Genomic DNA, 19,028 nt, shown 5'->3' with positions numbered 1-19,028 from the left:
TAGTTACCACCATGCAGAAGATTTTGTAGTTTTGGGTTTTTAGAATGTAGATGCAAGGAGACAAGATGGAGGAATCTGGGTGGAACCCTGGGGTCTTCTTCTTCTTCTCCCTTGGCATCCATCTTCTGCAGTGACGTGGGCACAAAGTAGTTTCAGTGGATTGGATCAAAGTAGACATGACCCTGTTAGTGTAGGTGATAGACATTAGCACAGAATTGTAAATAATGGGTACATAGTTATCTGTATAAGAGGTAGCGACCTCCCATCACAGGAGGGGAGTCGCCTTGTGTCCGAGCTGCTGTGCACATCTTGGCCGGACACTGAGAATTGTAAGATAAGAACTAATAAACAATGCAAGAAACCAGAAAACCAAGACCTTGAGACTCCTCATCATTCTCACGCCAAACACCGAGCACCGAGCTCAGCACAGAACACAGAGACACAGAGTCAGACAGCAGACCCTAAATCCTTCAGAGGTCAAGAGGGAAAATCACTCCCTTCGTGCCCACACGAACCACCAGCCAGCTTTGGAATCTTGGGTGAGAAACAACCAGATTAAAAACCCGAAAGGCGTTCTGAGCAAGGAAGGGCCTTGCTGTCCATGCCCTGGGCACCCGCCCGGCCATCCCGCCCGCTCCATGCTCACAGCCCCTGCCCTTGGAATTTCCTATGGCAGGGGGCTACTGCAGCTGCCCCATGGAGTTGATTGATGTTACTTATTAGCGGGAATAGTTTCCTATCAAAACGATTTTTGTGGTGTTCTGAGTTCTCCTCCCTCAAGTACAAACATTTCCCGCCTCTTTCCCTCCCTGTGTGAAGCTGAATGTACTCTTCCTACTTGTAAACATTAATGTGTTTGTTAGAAACAAATTAGTTAAATTGAGCACAATTTTTGTACATTCTTACCTTCTCTTGATTCCATTTTGTTTTACACTTACTCTATTCTGTTAAGAAATCTCGTACAAATACAGATACAGTCATGTCCCTTTAAAAGACAGAGCAAAAATTGGCATTAATGGCTGCACCTGTGGGGAAGAGAGATAAGAGCAAACCAAGAGTTAGAACTGATAAAAAGCTGCTGTGAGCACTTGCCCAGCCTGGAAAAGGGAATTATGAGTGCTCCTTAAGCTCCCTAGGCTAAGAATAGAGGTTAGAGGGGAAAGGAAAAATGGAGCCTCCAGGGTGTGAGCAGAGGATCACAAAGGTCTCTCTAGCTGACCTTCTGAGGTGTTTTGAACATCCTATAAGTGAGGAGCAAGCCTGGGCTATCTGCTTTCAGTGTTGCAGAAAAATGGAGCAGCTGGCCCAGGGGCTGTGCCCACCACTCCATTCTGTGCTCATAAAAGGTACTGGGAGCATCTTTATCCATGCTGATGGTACTGCTTCCTTCAAGGTCTACCACAAATCTGGTAAGAGCATGGGATGCCAAGGGTTGTTCCCATAACAGGCTGAAATATGAGGACAAAGTAGGGGGAATTTCTTTTCCCCAGTTTGTTTTGTTTTGTTTTGTTTTGTTTTGTTTGTTTTTGTTTTTTTTTTTTCTTTTCTTTTCCTCTCTCTTTTCTGTGTGTTGTCGTGAAGTCATTCTCCTGCCCATACTTCATTTCAGAGGACTGTAGATGAGCAATAATACAGATGCATGACCCGCTAATTTCTCTAGAAGTGCTCTGTTGAATCATTTGGTTCTAGGGAATAGCTGTGATGAAAGCCTTCTACCACTTATGTTATTTGAAATAAATAGTCTGAGGCTTTGTTATATGTACTGCTCTGTTCTTCTTCCAGTGTATGGTTCCTTTGTTATGGTAACTCTCACAGCAGATTTATGATTGGTACTTTCCCTTTTTTTTGGTCACTGTGTAGCCAGCAAGTGGTAATAACTCTATTTTGTAGGCTGGGTTGGGCTGCAGCAGAGGTCAGTATTAGGCTAACTTTTTAGGGACTAGAGTGGGTAGTAAAGAATAAAGATGAAGATCCCGTGCCTCCCCTGGAGGTTGGATATCAACTAGCAAGCAACAAAACACAGCAGCTGTTGCTTTGGGCTAATGCTTATAGTAATGTGAGTCTCCTGTGTTGTTTTCTAGGACTCCCCAAATACAGGTGGGACTGACTTTAGTCAGAGGAGTTGGTTACCTTTTTAAAAACAGTGCTTCCTGTTCCCCTCTCTTGAAAAGGGTTCTAAAAGCTGTTTATCATTGACTGTACAGCTGTCTTTCTCCCCTGACCCTCATTTTTCCTTTTCAGATGCTGGCAGCATTCAGCAGTCAGAGGACAAGGTAAGCCTGTGTCTTTAACCTTCATTGTGTGGGTAGATACAATCCTAGAATCCTACAATCCTTGTAGTAGAAGGCCTGCTCAGGAGATGCAGATGTCTTGGGAAACTATCAAGGTGCTTGAATTTGCTGTGCCCTGTGAGAATGACTCCCCTGGAACATGGAAAAGGAAACAAAACACTTGGACTGAACTCAAGTAAGACAATGAGACTGGGAAGCAATGTGCACAGATGCTGTCTTCTGTGGCATAGGCTACAGTTTTGTTTTATTAACAGATATCTTAGGGGTGCCAGTTAGGGCCATTTAAAAATTTTAAACCAGCTTAAAGGGGGGTGTTTCTCATCCTGAGAGATGTGCTCAGTCCTCAGAGGCAGAGGAGGGCACACATATGGCTGGAAATAAGAGCTGTGATGTTCTCCACAAGGCTTTGTGCTGCATTGCTTCCTTGGTGTCTGTCTGCAGCTGCTGGAGTGCTTGGGAGTGGTGATCTATGAAGCCCTGGACTGGGGAATCGACAGCCAAGTGGAGAGAGAACTGAGCCATCCTCTGGAGAAGCTGCTGTGCCTGATGTTGGAACTGGATGACGAGGCAACAAAACCACCAGTCACCCTGCAGGATGTTATCAAGGTTTCTTTCTTTCCCCTTAGTAGATATAGCAGCTTTAGAGGAGTTGATGGAACAGTGCTGTTGACCAAGAGACAAGACCATTTCTGGGAAAAAGCTGGGTGGGCTGCTGGAGGACAGAGAGGAAGCATTGGCTTTCCCATCAGAGGGAAAAGGCAAAACCATTTAAGATATTTGTAAGTGCCTATGGAAAAGAATTAAGAAGGAAGACTGAGTTTGGCTCTCCCACAGCTGTGTCTACAAAGTCCTTATTTGGACTACACAGTGTCCAAATTCAGTACCTAGAACATTATGGATATTGAAAAAACTCCCTTTCTGTGGTATTTGGCTTCTGCAAAGGCTGGGATTTAAATGTCTCAGCTCAAGCAGATATTTTTTTCTCAACCATAATTTAAAGGTTTGAGAAACTTCCCATGTCTCTGTCTGATCAGGACAGAGAAAAAGAACAGGGCAAGTGACTCCACCTGCTGTGAGTTGTTCTTTGAACTGGAGGCTTCTCCTTTCAGGTGCTTGTTTCAAAGCACACCTTATGGAAAACAAGGTATAGAAATTATACATCATTATTGTACATAAAAGATTGAACATCTTCCTTCTTTGTTCCTCTGTATCTGCAATAGGAGAAAAATAAAAAGAGGCAGTGAAGATGCTGTGAGAGAACAAAAAAATTTAAACCATGGATTGAGGAAACAGACTCTTGCTTTATTCCCTCCTACCATGTTTTGTTTTTTTTTTTTAATTTCAAGATTTTTTTTTAAATAGCTGCCCATCTTTCAGGCCTGTGAGGAGCACTTGTCTAGGCCTTCTGAGGCTACCAGCCATTATGAAATGACCTGTAGAAGTCTGTTTACTGAGTATATGGAACTTCAGAGGCTTGTGACCATCATCCAGACCTACAAAGAGGTACATAATTACCCATTAGCTGCTATTCCCTCTACCTTCACACACTCACCAAGTTCTAAAGTAACCTTCTCATTGCACTAGAAATGGAGCACCTGGATGAAGTTCTGTTTTCACAATGTGAATAGCTGTCTCTGGACCATTTTTATTTATTGTAGCATTTGAAAGTTTAGGTGTTTGAAACTTCTAGGCTTTTCAGATAAACATTAATAATTTATGCTGGTTAGATAGGAAATCACTGAAGAGTATAAAGTGATGACCTCATGTGCTTGCTTTTCTCAGAGACTGAGAAAAATGGATGTGGAAGATTGGGTGGAAAGTCCCATTCAAAAGAAGAAACCCCACAGTGTAAGATATGTATTTTCTTTATTATGGGAGACTGGGTTTTTTTGGTCCATGTTGGCTCTCTGAGGCTTTCCATTGGTTCTTCTATGAAAAGTAGAGCTTGAACACAAATTAAACTGCTTAGGTTGTTCAGGAGCCTGAGTAGTTAAAGACTTGTTTGCAAAACAAGTTGGGGAGTGAACTTAAACTATTTCATATGTCAACCTCACGTGGATTTCTATTCTACCCAAAGATTGTCTTTGTGGTCCAACTTAAACCACTTCTAAAAATGAAGTTGGATTCAGTCTTTGGAGTAAATGCCCACAAGTAGTTACACAGGCTGTTTCTTCCCACAAATGAGCCCCAAATTCCAGCTCTTGGCAGGAACCGACACCTGCCAAAAGCAATCTGTTCCTTACTTGTAGCTGGACTGAAAACTCCCAGAAAACTCTTCTGATGTTGGTAGTCCTGGGGTGGACTAGTTCACTCTTATTATGTGGGATCTCTGTTGGCCAGGACTGGCAGGGACTGAAGGCTGGTAGCACTGTCCATCTTTGTGGTTGTGCAGCTCCAGCAGCTTGAACAAAGGAGTGAAGGAGAGTGAGGAGATGTCACTCCTGCCTTCTGTGCACTGCCTTTCCTGTGCCTCCATTTGCCTTCTGTGCTTCCATAGACATTGGACTGTGTGTTTGGGGCAGGGAAGGCAACTTACTGTGCTTTTTTCAAGGCCCTACACAGTCAGGGCTCAGTCAGGAACAAATAGCTCTTCAGGCTGGAGCTCTGCCCAGCATAAACAAATGCTCTGTAGTCTGGAGTCTGTGGAGACAAACAGCAAGCCCCCAGAGACTTGTGGACTCGCTCCCTTTGTCTAAATAGCACTTGCTTTGAAGCGTGCTCAAACTATTCGTATGAAAATGTTTGTGAAATGTGTGTTTGGGCATATTCTCAATTTTGTGATCTATTAAAATAAACTGGCAAGCTGTCTCAAACCACAAACTCATCAACTGCTATAGCTCTTTCCTGCAGGGAATACATGAATAAATACATGGCCTTTGCCGTGTGGCCTGAAGGCCAGTGTATTTGGCCTCTGCTCCTTCAGGAGGCATGGACTCCAAAAGCTGGATGTCTGTTGTAAATCCTCTGCCTCTAGTTTCCAAGTCCCTAAGCACCAGTTGATTGCATTGCTCTGACAATCTCTTGAGTTTAAAATAACCAGGATGCCAGTTTCTCTAGGATCCCACAGGTTAGAGCTGATGTCTCGAGTGGTGCTGAGCAGGTAAGGTGTTCTATGGACCACGCTTTTTCATGTCAACTGATACAAAACACATCTTCTGAAATGCAAACCACAGCCTGACAGTGTGCACTGCTGTACAATTTCAGCAGAGCTTCTCTGTACATGTCCCAAGTTGATGTTCACCTTGAAATCTAAGCAGTGAGACCTGTTAGAAACATGGCTGTCTTAGCATTTACCTGTTGAACTCAAGATAATGAGTTTAGAGTGTTGTAGCATTTTGTCTTGTACTGCATAGGTTGTGGAAAGTTTAGATGGCTTTTGACAATACATGGGATGGCAAAAATAGAATAATTGCACTGATCCAGACAGTAGGGAATAAAAGCAAGAGTGGTCATGATGTCACCAACATCTGAAAAATGTTTTGGGTGTGTAAGTTGCTCTGAAATGGTCAGCTGAAGGCAATTCTTGTCCCCATGCTAATGTGGCAATATTGCAGTACAGAAGTCTCTCTTCAGGTCATGTCTCTCAGTCAAGTTCAGTCACCATGTGAAATACAACTCTAAAGTGCAAATGCCTTGGGATAAGCTATTTCAAAAGTCTCTAGTACTGATGAGTTGGCCCAGAGACTTTTGTGTGTTCTCCCACACAGTATTAAATGTAGCCTAGGAGGTGTGGCAACTCTTTGGCCATTCTTTGAGAGTTCTAGTTTTCTGGAGTTGAGGTATGACTACCAAATCCAGGCTAAAACAATCCAACAAAAACATCTGTCTTCTTGAAGACAGTCATCAGTCAGAGCTTACATAAGACTCTTCTGGTATTACACCAAGATATCTGAAGGGATAAGCAGAGAGAAGATGCTTCATGCTGTACGTAGAAAAGAGAGAGAAGCCTAAGTCAGATACTCTGATCTGAGACAGTTTTCTAAAATGTTTTGGTTCCCTTTCACTGTTTATAATACAATGACTTGTTCTTACTCAATTTGCCACTGGGTTCCAGATAAGCTGTTGATTTAGCACTTCCATTACAATGTTGTCTAAACATGCTATTGAGTTGATTACTTTTTTCCATTTTTTACTTTTGTTGGGTTAAATTGCATGCCTGAACACACTCAGATACTAGTACAGAAACAGGATGAGCAGATGTCAGGGTTTTTAGCTTGTATCTCTAGGCTGAGGCTGCTAACCTATGCTGCTAAGTATGAGATCCCTTGTCTGCTTGTCTTCCTCTTTTGTTTCTGGACACTTCAACCCTTGGTTTTCAGAAAATTTGGAAGGTTTTAATGGTGAGATTTGGGATTTCATTTCCAGTGTTTCCTAGGATCCAGTAATAGGAAAACACTCTGGCACCTGGAGCACTTGCAGAAAGAAAATGGGTCTATTTATTTACCTGGCAGCAAAAACTGTATTTTTCTGAAGTACATAAAGTTAGTGACAAATTTTGGGACTAAGCCTGGTGAGTCAGCTATGAGTTTCCTTGTAGTAAATTAACTTCTGGAAAGAAAAGCAGTTCTCTGCTTTGGTACTGCACCCTGATGTGGAAGTGAGTAGAAGGGCATGTTAAGGACACAATTCTGTGTTTCTGAATGACTTCAGCTGCTAAGTGTGCCCTGTTACATGGAGGGAGGGGATGCTGCTCTGAGTCCCAGCCAGCTACTGACTTGTCCCTGGCTGGTTTGTCCCAGGTGTCCCCCTGGCCCGATGTCATCCATGAGCTGCAGACGGGCGTGAGGCTGCGCAAGGCCGCTGAGCGACCACGGCGCCGAGTGTCCCTAAGGGAACAGATTCGCTCTCCCTATGAGATCCTTTTGGATGATATTCAGCACAAGAGGTACACCCTGAGGAAGGTGAGTGACTGGGGTCAACAGACAACTTTGGAAACATTGGCTCTACTTCGTTTCTGGGCAGTATGTGTTGAGACCTCTTCTCCAAGGTACATCGAAGTCCAGAAGTGTCTGGGGCTCCTTCTCAGCTGCAGCTCAACATTAGATCACCCTGTTTGTCCACCCAATTACTTAATTTCCAGTAACTTTTAAAGTCAGGAATAGCCACAGTTTTATGAATTGCCATAGTAAACCTCTTCTCCCTCCAGGATCAGCCATTCACTTCCCTGCTGCAGTTATTCTCCCCTGCACACAACAGTTTCGTGGAACACACTCTGGCTTCCTTGTGCTTTCCACCTTGGACACTTGTGTCCTTCCAGGCTCCTTGAGCTGAGCTGTGCCTGACATCTTTTACTTGCTGTAGTGCCTTCCCAGATGTTGTGGTGTGTGTGCAAGTGCAAAAGCACTTTTGAGACAGCTCTGCTCAGCCTCAGGCAGAGGCCTCTGGGCAGTGCACTCAGCCCAGGGTAAAAAATTTAGTCAGGGTAAAAATATTGAGCCCCTCACGGAGAGTGGCAGAGAGTTCCATGTTCACCACTTGGTTGGTGTAGATGACCATATACAAAAACGTCTGGGGTGAGTCTAAAGGCTTGTGATGCTCTTTGCTTGCTGCAGCTTGAGCTGGGAATGATGAGCAGATCTAAAACATTGGCACAAGGCCCTGTGGCCTTGGCATGCTCTGCAAAAGATGTCTTGGCAGAAGATGAGACACAACTCTTCTTGTAATAAAGAGAGGTATTACAAAAAGTGAAAACTTTGCATACTGCACTAGACATCAGCTTTTTTTTCCTCTTTTTTGGTGCTGCTAGAGTGTATCAAGTTTAAAAACTTCAGCTAAACCACGCACCTCTATAAAATCCCAGCTCTTGCTTGGCTTCACTGTGGCTTCAGTCTCCAGGTAATGCTCTGTCATGTGTTTGGAGATGGTATCTTGATGGATATGTAAATTAATAGTGTTGGTAAGGAGACAGTGCATCATAACTGACTTGTATTCCTTGCAATGTACTGTGTAGCAATGTACTGTGCAGTACAGAACTGTAACTCAAGGTGGCAGGATGATCTGGCTCTTGGAGTTTTTTTGTTGGAATTTTTTTCCTTTCCCTTTTTTCTTTTTGGTAACTTTTTCTTTGGTCCACGAGAAGCACAAACATGTTTGAAGAGTAGTAGACAGAAGTGCTGAAAGAAAGCAGAGTGCTACTGCTCAGGTCTTTGTGAAGGCTCTTAAACTAGGATTTCCCCATCTGCAAAGCTATTTTAAAGCTTCTCTAGCAAACAGTGGTCTAATTTGCAAATGAATGAAAGCACAGCTAGTGTGGGGAGCTGTAGTGTTGTTCTACCTGCACTCCCACGTGTCCTGAAGTTGTACACACAAGTGAAAGTAAATGGCATAGCCTCAAAATACGAATAAGTGAACAAGGCAGCTAAAGACGTGCATGTGCAGTTGACTTTTTTGTCAGCTCTCCCCTGCGCAGCAAGCACAGGGCTTGATGCTTCACATGAATATCTACCCTGCAGTTCTATCTTGCTATTGTTCCTAGTTCATGTCGGGCTGTAAGCCAGTCTCTGGGACTCTGGCTTAGGCATACAGCTGCAACAGTTCTTGTTACAGTCTTGTTAACCCGTTCAATTGCTCTCCTCCCTGGAGCCGAGCTTTTACTGATGAATATGATGTGACCATGGTGCTTGTTGGGACCACTCCTGACATTAATATCTGAGTACAGTGTTTTCTAGCTGCTTCTCAGAGCAGTTCATGAGGTGTTGGGGCTAGAAGGCTTTATGTTCCTTGTGCAAGCCTCTGAGGGCTGTGCAGTACTTCTCATTGCCTCTGGTTTGCCATGGGCAAATTTTTCCCTACCAAAACCCCAAAAGAGGAAACATCATTATTCTACACTTCCCAACTCCTTGTTTTAGTGGGGAGGGGGGAGTGTTGTTTGTTTGTTTTGTGGGGGGGTTGTATTCGTTTGGGGCTTCAGCTTTTTTTTGAGGTGAGCTTTGGTTGGTTTGTTTTGTGGGTTTTTTGGGTTGTTTTGGGGTTTTTGTTTGTTTGGGGTTTTTTTGTTTCGTTCTTTAATGCCTTCCACATCTCCCCTGTTCCCAAATCCCGACTTGTATCATTCACTGTGCCACTGAAAGGCAGAGTGTACAAGGAGCAGAGATTCCTTAAGCATCAGTTCTGCTCTTTCAGGTGACCCTCCAGCAAAGGCACAGGGCCCCCAGTGTTGATGCAGCTGCTCTCGAGCCTCATCTAAAGCCGGTAGGTGACCTGGTGCTGCATCTGATGGTAGCAAAACAAGGTAATTCTGGAGGTAACAGGGTGTTTTGAAGGAATATAAATCCAATACCTGAGCTACTGGTTTGTATTTGGGAGGGGGTTATATTAACCATACTTAACTTTTGATTAGGCCCTCCTGCCAAACATGGTACTAGAAAAGTGGGAGTTGACATCTTTGTAGAAGAAAGATGATCTTCCTACTTCCTACACTGCTTCTTTAATTTGCAGCTTTTTGTGGTCTTGTAAGAGCTCCTGGAGTTCTTGATTTCAAATTTGAGAGTCACTGAGTAAACAGTCACTGTAAAACAGTGCTATTGCTGATGGCAGTTGTTCTGTCACCACTGGTCCCTTTGCTCTGTCCAATAGCTCTCTGTGGTGCTGTGCTTTGCCTGCAGATGTTGAAAGTGAAGCTGAAAGAGTGTGTGCCACAGGAGCCCAGGTGGCATGAACAGCTCATGGCAGAAATAAAACAACCACTGAAGCTTCGGGCAGCAGCACAGGAAAAGAGAAGCAGGCCCAAAGGTACCTGCTACAGAGTGACCTAGAGAGCAAGCAAGTGAAGTCAGCATTGGCTAAAAATAATAGATGGCCTTGGAAATTAAAGCCCACTTATCTTTTCAATAACATTTGTAATGTAAGGGGCAGGAAGGAACAAAAATTTTGTGTGATAGAGGTGGTATGGCATAAAAATAGTTACTTCTAAGAAATCTGTTTGTGGCTTATTAGGACTCAAAAGATATTTCAACTTGCCCTTCCTTTTATGGATGTTCAGATTTGTCTGTCCACTAAGTGTGATTACAGCATTTTGACCATCACCTAAGAATAAAAGATTATGTAACTACCTGGACAAAGCCTAGGTGAATCTTGAATTCCAGTGTGTGGGTATCAAATTTGTCATTTTCTTGTCCCAGCTCTATCTGATTTAGTCTGTGAGTATGGGGCTTTTTGTTCTCCCTCTCCCCTGCAGAAATGCTTGTGGCATCAAATGCTGCCTTGAACTCTCCAAGTGACAATTTCTTACATCTCCAAGATGCCAGTACTGAGTTTAAAATTGCCAACACTAAAACACAGCAGCTGGGAGCAGGAGCTCAGGTAAGGAACTTTATGTGAAAGGACTATGAAGAGACATGCATACTTTAGGAATTAGAGCTGCAAGCATATACATAGCCTGGAAGGGCAGGGACAAATCCTGGTGCAGGAAATCTTGTCTCAAAAGTTAACAAATGTGGTACTACTGGGTTCACTGAAGTCTTTTCCTCTACAGAAGCTCATTTCATCCTCAAACACTTCTGTTGGTGGCATGACTGCAGTCTGTAGGTACTGATCATCTCTCTGACCAGTGACAGCATCCAAGAGAATGGCCTGAAGCTGAGTCAGGGGAGGTTTAACTTAGTTATTAGGAAAAGGTTTTTCACCTGCCGGGTGGTTGGGCACTGGAACTGTCTTCCCATCAAAGTGGTCACAGCACCAAGCCTGACAGAACTCAAGAGGCATTTGGACAATGCTCTCAAACACATGGTGTGACTTTTGGGGTGGTCCTGTGCAGGGGCAGGTGTTGAACTTTGGTGATCCTTGTGGGTCTCAACTGAGGATATTAGATGATTCTACAGAACTGAAGTCTGCTCTGATCTCTTAAAACTGGATCCTGCAGAAGTTATAATAGCAAACAAGTCTGGCCAATATGGACCAGAATATTCCCACTCTTACCTCTCAGTGAGGCATTTCATGCTAGATGTATCGACATACTTTGATTTCATGTGGTATGTGACCTCACAGAAGAAAAACTTAATGATGTATTTTGAGGAAGGAATTTAATGGGTGAATTTCCACTTGTCTGTCTGTGGAGTTATTTTGGGAGCACTGTTCTTCAGTAAACCACAACACAGAGTCTTTGGGTTCTTTAATTCCTGGCTCTGCCATGAAAAGCTTGACTGCTTGGTTCTGGGATTCAGTCTGAGCATATTCTGGAATTCTGTGGAACAGAACTGAAGCCCTAACACATCATGTCTAGCACAGATGCTCTGGCATACCAAGAGGAATCTGTTTTCTGTAAATATTTCTGCATGAAATGCAGTTGCCTAACTGAGGAAAACAGATATGAATTATAAAAGCAGAAAATTTTAGCTATATTTGCCCCAGTCTGAGCTACTTGTAGGAATGCTTAGCATTTGAGAAGCCCGTGATTGATGTATTACTGATAAACTAGAAGGACTTTCATATGGAGACTGATATAATCAAATTTGTTTTCTGCTTTCCTAGACAAGGTAGAAACAATGCTGTTGAGATAAAGCATTGGGTTTGAGTTGAGTTAATGAGTTGGGTTAGTCACAGTCTCTTGAACTGCTCTCCAGTGTTGCTACATGTGAGCTGGAGCCAAGAATTCCAATGTATTCCATGGGTTGTGTTGGGGAGCATTTTGTAAAGTTGGTTCCTGAACAGATGAAACTTTCGTATCCACTGATGGACTTGGGCAAGAGAGCAAACAGGTGAATTGGAAACTTCACTAACTTGGCTGGAATTTCCTAGCTATGGAGTGCAGGGGGAATTAACTTTATATTCCAAGAAGAAATAGAAAGTTTTTAAATATACTCTATTGCTTTTTCTCTCTGTTCCACTTCTGGCTGAGCCTTGAACATTTCTGATGATTTATGGTTATGCTGGGTTTTGTTAGTACTTCTGATGAAGTGGCTTTGGTGTCTCTTACATGCAGATTATGAACATCCTGTCCTCTGGTCTACAGGAAGCCACTCCCAAGCTGCCTGCCAGCACCTGCCTTCCCTCCACCAGGTCATCAGGGGTATCCTGCATCAGCACAGGTCAGTGCACTTCTGGCTGCACATATAAAGTACAGCCAGGGGCCTGATGGGCTCCCAAACCCTTGGGCTGGGCTCAATGTACACTTCTTTAATCACCTGAAGACACTTCACAAGAGAAATTCCAATACTAAATTAAGAGTCTGAGCCCATAGAAAATAATTTCTCTGCAGCTGACTGAAGCTTGTGTAGCTCCTGCAGCTTCAAAACAATGATTGCATGTTCCCAAAGGCCTGACTGAAATTTGCAGTAAAAGCTAAATGAGTGGTTTGAATATTCAAGTAGAAAGTGCAGCACTTCATTTTATTAAACTAAGTGGTGCTAATGAAGCCTCATCAGTGCCTACTGACAGGCATAATTACTGTAACCTCAGCTTTTTTTTTTTTTTTTTTTAAATCTGAGCAGATGGGTGGGAGGGGGAGAGATGTGAGCCTTGCTCACCTTCAGAAGGCAGTGTAGTGCTCTTGAGTGTCCAGTTTTCAGGGTGAATACTTAGAAACTGACAGTGGGTTATCTGTACCCTAAAGCTCTCTCTTCCTATCCAGGTCTCACTGCAAATTTCATGTCTCCTCCCATGAGTGCACCCACACCAGAAGACATTAAGCCTAAGTGTTTCCTCAGCACTGGCCAACAGCAGCTGCCTCCTTACAGAGGAAGGTCCAAATCTTTAGAGAGAGGCCTTCAAAGCAAGGCACTTGTAAGTCCCAACATGTCAGCAAGCGACCCTGGTCTGATGCATCTGGTAATGACTTGCACCTTGATCCTCATGAAGGCAGTAACCATGCTCTGTGGTTTTTGTCTTGGAACATAGGGTATACCCATCTGAAGTTGGTATATTATTCTCTCCTTGGAGACATCTCAATAGAAAACTGGACGCTGTAGTGTCCTTGTGGTGGATTCCCCCTTTGAATGATATGAAATAAAGTTGTTTCTCATACAAGAAGTGAAAAATACCATGACATCACTTGAAAATGTCAATCATAGCTTCTTCAAGCAGACTGTAATTGAGAGTGGGACTGTCCTGCTTTCTTCTTGTCCCTTCCTTCTCTCTAGATCAAGTATATTTTAAGCTGCAGTAAAGGACAATAAGTAGTTAACAAAATGTGGATAGCACAGCATTAGTGACTTTTAAATGTATAATATATGTAGAACTGAAGTTATCAGGCTCTGAGTGATGGTTGTGGGAGAAATACTGGAGTCTGTGTGCTTCTGTGCAGCCCTCTGAATTATGGCCTCACCCTGTGCTGCCCTGACATGGTGTGTTGTGCCCTTTTCTCTTTCTTCCCTTCTGCATCCCTCCTTGCCCCACCTTGGCAAGTTTCTAACTGACCTCTCTGATGCCTCTCTGTTCAGCAGTGTGGTGGGGGATGCAGGTGTGTTGGGGATTAAAGCACAGTTGTCTCTCCTGGCTGACCATGAGAACACAGCTTCCATTTCCCTATTTGTATGGGGTCAGTAGGTCTTAGGAAAGAGGAGGGCAGGAGAGTGCTGTGTTGTGGAAAGGAATTTTATATCCAGGAGAGGCCAGAGTGGTGCCTGTTCCAAAGGGTAAAATGTCTCAAAGGAATCTGCTTGAAAACTGTAACAAGCACTTACCTGCCTGTAGTAGTTTCTCTGCTAGTATTGTCAAAGAGTCACCTGATACTCCCCATCACAAGCAAAACAGGGTTATGGAGAAAAATCCTTTGTTACCCAGTTTTGAGATGACCTCCCCAAACAGCTGCTTTCTTCAACTTTATCTGATGTTTAACTTCTGTCTTTCAATAGGACTGTCCATTTCCTACCAAGTGGCCAACCATTGCTGAGCTGATTGGAACCAGATATTCAATGATGGTGCTGGAAGGGCAAGGCTTCTTCCAAGGAGGTAGTGATGGTGTCTTTCCAAGAGCAAAGGTATGTTTCTCCTTCACTTTGTGCTGCCCTTGCCTTTTCAAAAGCTGGCTGGTTTCATGGCCCTCAGTGTTGAACTGTAGAGGCACCTTCTGCCTCAACTTATTCTGTTCATAATAGCTGATCTGAGTTTGGCCCTAGGCTGGAATAAATTGCCTAGAAAGTAGCCCAGCCTTTGCTTGTTGCTTCTTGTCTGATTTCCATGCAAGGAGAGCTGACTGCCATGACCATTGGTCAGCTCTGAAATCCCAAAGCAAATGGGTGGGATCCGGTACTGCTAAACAGTGAAAGAAAGGCACTTGAATCAGGCTCCCACACCTGAGCTGTGCTGGCTCAAACCACCTTGCCAAGTGGACATGAAGGTGGGGGATGTAGGGGGCCAGGGAAGGAGCTGTGTAGCTCAGGGCTGTTGGTTGTTTGTTTCTTGGTTTCTGGCTTATCCCCGAGTCTCCTTTAGAGGGGGTGTGGCAACTACCCCTCCAGAGCAGATGTCCTGAGTACAGGCCCTTTGCAGCACAGATGTGAGGAAGTCTGTGCTTCTTGGCTTTTGGGTCATTTTTCTGCCCTCATTTATTTAACAGTATGGACAGAGTCAAAGGTTCTACTAGCAGAGCCATGCTACTTCCACAAGCTATCTGATGCTCCTGAGACTAAATCCTTGTTTACTTCTCACCTTACTGACCCTGCTTTAACTTGCCTGCTCTATGACTATTCTAAAATGGCTTTCTTACCCACTGCTGTTTTTTCAGCTTTCTCAAGTAGTTCTCAAGATAATATCACTTCTGACTGCCAGCTGTGTATGAATGTGCTCTTTTTTATAAAGTTCAAGCGACTCATCAGCTTCCTTATGACTCATTTTTTGCTTCAGGATTGAATTCAAATTTGCCCTGATTTAATCTCTTTGGGATTGCTGCAGTCTACCTCAAAGAATGTCTCTCTTCTTCCCTCTCTCTTAACTAGCTACTGTTACACTCTTGCACAATATAGCTATTGTTTGCTCAAGAGCCTTTTTTTAAACTCCTGTTGTCTGGCAGCTGCCCCAAACCTCTGCATTATAAAAACACTGGCCTACAAGTAAGAATTTTTTTGCCTTTTTAGCTTTTAATTCCAGTGTCTCTGCTATCCTTTATTGGATCTCTGTTATTGTATATGAATCTAAAGCCTTTAGAAAGTTTGTTTATGTGCTTGCTCTTTGGCAGGCAGTGGATACTGTTGGTACAAAGATGTTTCCCATTTGCATTCACAAATAACTTTCCTTTCCACAGATCTGTTTCAGCTGCCATAAGCAGATGTTTCTTAAGTGGCCTTACAACTGTCACCTCTGCAGCAGGTGAGCTGGTACAAAAGGACTGAGGAGGGAGAAAAGAGTGAAAGAACAGTGCTGAGAATTCTCAGTATTCATTGGTTGTAGTACTGGACAGAAACAGGTTGCTGAGCCCTTCAGCTTTGCCTTACTGCACAAGCCAGGCTGGAGTGTCTACAGCTAGGGAGGATGTAGAAAATCCTGTGTCTGAAGTGGAATCTCAGTTTTAACTCTTAGTATTAAGTCAACAATAGCCAAATTTCCTGTGCCGGTATTAGATTAGCTTCTCTGAGCTCACCCTCTGCTTTTTGCTCTAAAGGTTTGCTCTAACTTCAGCCAAGGGCTTGAACAGGTTCTGGGAGAAGGTTTACACCAGAATCTTCTGTTGAGGACTGAAAAAGAGAACTTCAGACCTTGTGACTGGAAAAGGAGCATACTTGTATCCATTTATTTGTCAGAGGCTTTCTGTTCATGGGAGAGTGAGAGAGGAACTTCAGGCTCATTAAGGCTCACTTAAATCTATTTGAAGCAGTTGTGAAGCACTGAATTGATTATGAGCAGCAAGTAAACAACCACTGGAAATTGAGCAACTGTCTGGTGGTAATGCTGGGTGAAGTGTAATGAGCATTTGCAGATAAAGCCTTGAAGCTATAGATGTTGACACATTTCAGAGGATTCAAATACCAGAAATAGGAAGGCTGGCAAACTGAATAGTGGAGTTCTCAGCTTGCTCACTTCGCCATCAAGTGATTCTACCACAGTGAATTCAGACTAACTTGGGAATGTCCTCTGTAGCTGCAATATTGGTATCTACTGAGCTTTACTCAAATGATAATGCTGGAGACTTTTTTTCTTTCAGGGTTGTCTGCTGTGATTGCTGTGTTAAGGCAAGTCTAGTCTTTACAACAGCACATGGGATTTTTACATTTTCTGCTTTCCCTCCTCCTCATCTACTCATAAGAAGCTTTCCTTCATGCCACTGATATCTCAAACCTACCCTCTAGCTTGTTTCTAAGAAAGTAGAAGAGGGAATAGTATGAGGTGTAAAAGTAGGCAGGGTGACACAGATATCTCTTGTCATACTCAGCTAAAACAACTCTGGTTCTTCTTTCTTTCATCCTGTGTAAAGTGGTTGGGATTACACAGGGTTCTATTTATACAAGGGTCAGAAAGTTCACTGCATTAATGTCTACCTTTTAAGTGCACCAATAAATCAATTGCATGGCATGCAAACTGTCCTGCTAAGAAGGAGGACATGTTTCCCTGAGAACTCAGGTGACTTGTGTTGTGATTCTAGATGTCCATGCCCTTCAGAACGTGTGTACATCTCCCACTTCACTTCCTAAAATTTTTGAGACTCTCCAGAGAGGAGGATCCAGTTACTCAGGAGCAGAAGAGCTCCAAGTTGCTACATGAAGTAGAGCACCGGCAGTATTTTGGGTAAGCTGGGACAGGTTGTTCTATTTTCACCTTGAAAGATGTCACCAGTTACTTATGCAAAGCTACAAACATGCAGACAGCAGTATGTGCTATTGGGCTGGTCAGCTGAATGTTCTGTTGAATGACTGGTTTTAGCCACTGGTCTAACTAGACCACAGTTCTCCGGAAGTATTGTGGATTTTAGATGACCCAAAGGGAGGAAGTGTAAGTGGTCTGAAATCCATTTTCTGTTTTAACTTTCAGGTTTGTGACATGAATTTAGAAATATCCATATTAGCTCAGACATAGAAGGTTCTTTGCAATAGCTTCATCATATGAGAATTTCCAGACCCCATCACACTCTATCCCCTAGAGCTAGAGGTCTGTCACTACAACCCAGATGCACAGAAAGCTCAGGTGCCAAAGCATAAGAGTATAGCCCCTTTCTACCTAGACATGAAATATCCTAATTGTGGCTCAGGTGTAACTGACTGAACACTGATGCCACAAATGGTTTCTCAGTCCCTCCACACACATAAAACCCTTTCCTTTTTTGTCCCCTGAAAATGAATTATTCCAAAAAGAGCTTTTGACAGTTCTGGGTGAAAAAGACAAACAATGTGCATATAAGTGCAATGTACAGGACTGAAAACATACATTATCTCTTCTTTATGTTCTCTTCTTTCCAAAGCAGTTAAATTTTCTAGTGGACAAACTGGTACCTTTTTCTTCCTGTGAAACTATTCTTTAATGTAGCCAGAATAAAGACACAGTAGTTTCTGGTTCTAAAGCTGGTACTTCAGTTGCCAAAAATCAGGAGTAGTGTTCATTACTGAAGTTAACTGCATGGGGCAGGCAGTGGTTTGGTCTGTGTTGTAGTGCAAGTGCTGCAGAAGAGGCCTGAGAGACTGCATTACTGTCATACTGCAGGATGGCAAAAAAAAAAATCCTACTGCATGAGGATGCAGCCCTAACCTTGGACCAGACACAGATATCCATTAGCTCTTTGGCTGATATACTGTCAATAGAGAGAAGGTGTCAGTAAATGAAACTGTTCTGCTGCTTTTTTAACCTTCCTAAGTGGTGCTGATGGCTCTTTTGAACCTATGCATTCGGCTAAATCACTTAGCAGCCTGGGAGAAGGGTGGAAGAGCACTATGCCCTCTAACAGAAACCTGGGTCAGCTTTCCTGCTTTTTCTCTCTGCCTTTCCAGTGTACCCGTTGTTTTGGAGCCCCGTGGCCTAGCACAGCCCCTGTGCTGTTACACAGGGACCATGGCACACTGGCTGACTGCAGACATCTGTACGTGGTGTGAGCAATACCTGTTGAATGTGGCTTCCAGTCAACAGCACAGCATCCCTCTCAGGAGAATTTCCTGGGCTTGAACCAAATTGGAATGATTCTACCATGTATTTCTCCTGTCACTTGTTATGTACCTGAAATAAATGAAACAGCTTTATGCACCTACTGACATAAAGGCCTGAATGAAAGACCTCCCTGCTGGTTAGTCTAAGTAGGAAGCACAGTTAGCATTTCTGTATTGTGAAGTATTCTAAAGCTTTCTGGGTTTTAGAACTGTTTTAATTCTTTTTATGTGTCTTGAGGAAAATAAATGTTGAAGCACTAACACCCCTCTAGCATTTCTTTCTTTGCACCTGCAGCTCTCATTGTTCCATGGCACTTTTTGCATTCATTGCTGAGCAGACTTCATCCAATGTACTGAGCACAGGGAAACTTTCAACCAAAAACCCCCGTGAGAGGCTTGGAAAGTGGAGCTCTCAGTTATGTGATCACATCACTCTGCATTTTGCAAACACTCCTTCCTGACTACTCATAGCACTTAAGGCTCATGGCTTTGATGCATGTAAAATGGCAGTGATAGCTCTCTGTCTGCTTCCATTAGGAAGCAGATTTGATTTAGGAAGCTTGTTTTTATTCTTTTCTGTGCACTATCATGCTTTGGCACCAGAGCTTTCTGTGCATCTCACAGAAGTACCTTTCAATGCTGTCATCACCTGAAGGGCAGAGAGTTGTTCTTGAGAGATTCTTGTTCATTGTCTTGGCCTTAAGCCTTTACCTTGGAATAGACTGGACTATTTCAA

The 19,028-nt window shown here is 43.3% G+C and overlaps 1 protein-coding gene across 1 annotated transcript; it reads left to right on the top strand.

The window, feature by feature from the left end:
• Positions 1–1,168: 1,168 nt before the first annotated feature.
• LOC310906372 (protein spire homolog 1-like) lies at positions 1,169–18,311 on the top strand (the record flags this gene model as incomplete). Its single annotated transcript, XM_083855571.1, has 16 exons — positions 1,169–1,409; positions 2,242–2,273; positions 2,733–2,897; positions 3,669–3,794; positions 4,074–4,139; positions 7,031–7,192; positions 9,414–9,482; positions 9,896–10,022; positions 10,468–10,592; positions 12,241–12,316; positions 12,859–13,010; positions 14,081–14,206; positions 15,469–15,533; positions 16,366–16,393; positions 16,804–16,946; positions 18,140–18,311. The coding sequence occupies 16 exons, from the start codon at positions 1,169–1,171 to the stop codon at positions 18,309–18,311; spliced, it is 1,875 nt and encodes a 624-aa protein (XP_083711697.1).
• Between the last annotated feature and the right edge of the window lie 717 nt (positions 18,312–19,028).

Source organism: Zosterops lateralis (assembly GCF_965231275.1).
Source record: "Zosterops lateralis genome assembly, chromosome: 2".
In the NCBI taxonomy this organism is placed as follows: domain Eukaryota; kingdom Metazoa; phylum Chordata; class Aves; order Passeriformes; family Zosteropidae; genus Zosterops; species Zosterops lateralis.
This window is presented reverse-complemented; position numbering and strand designations above follow the sequence as displayed.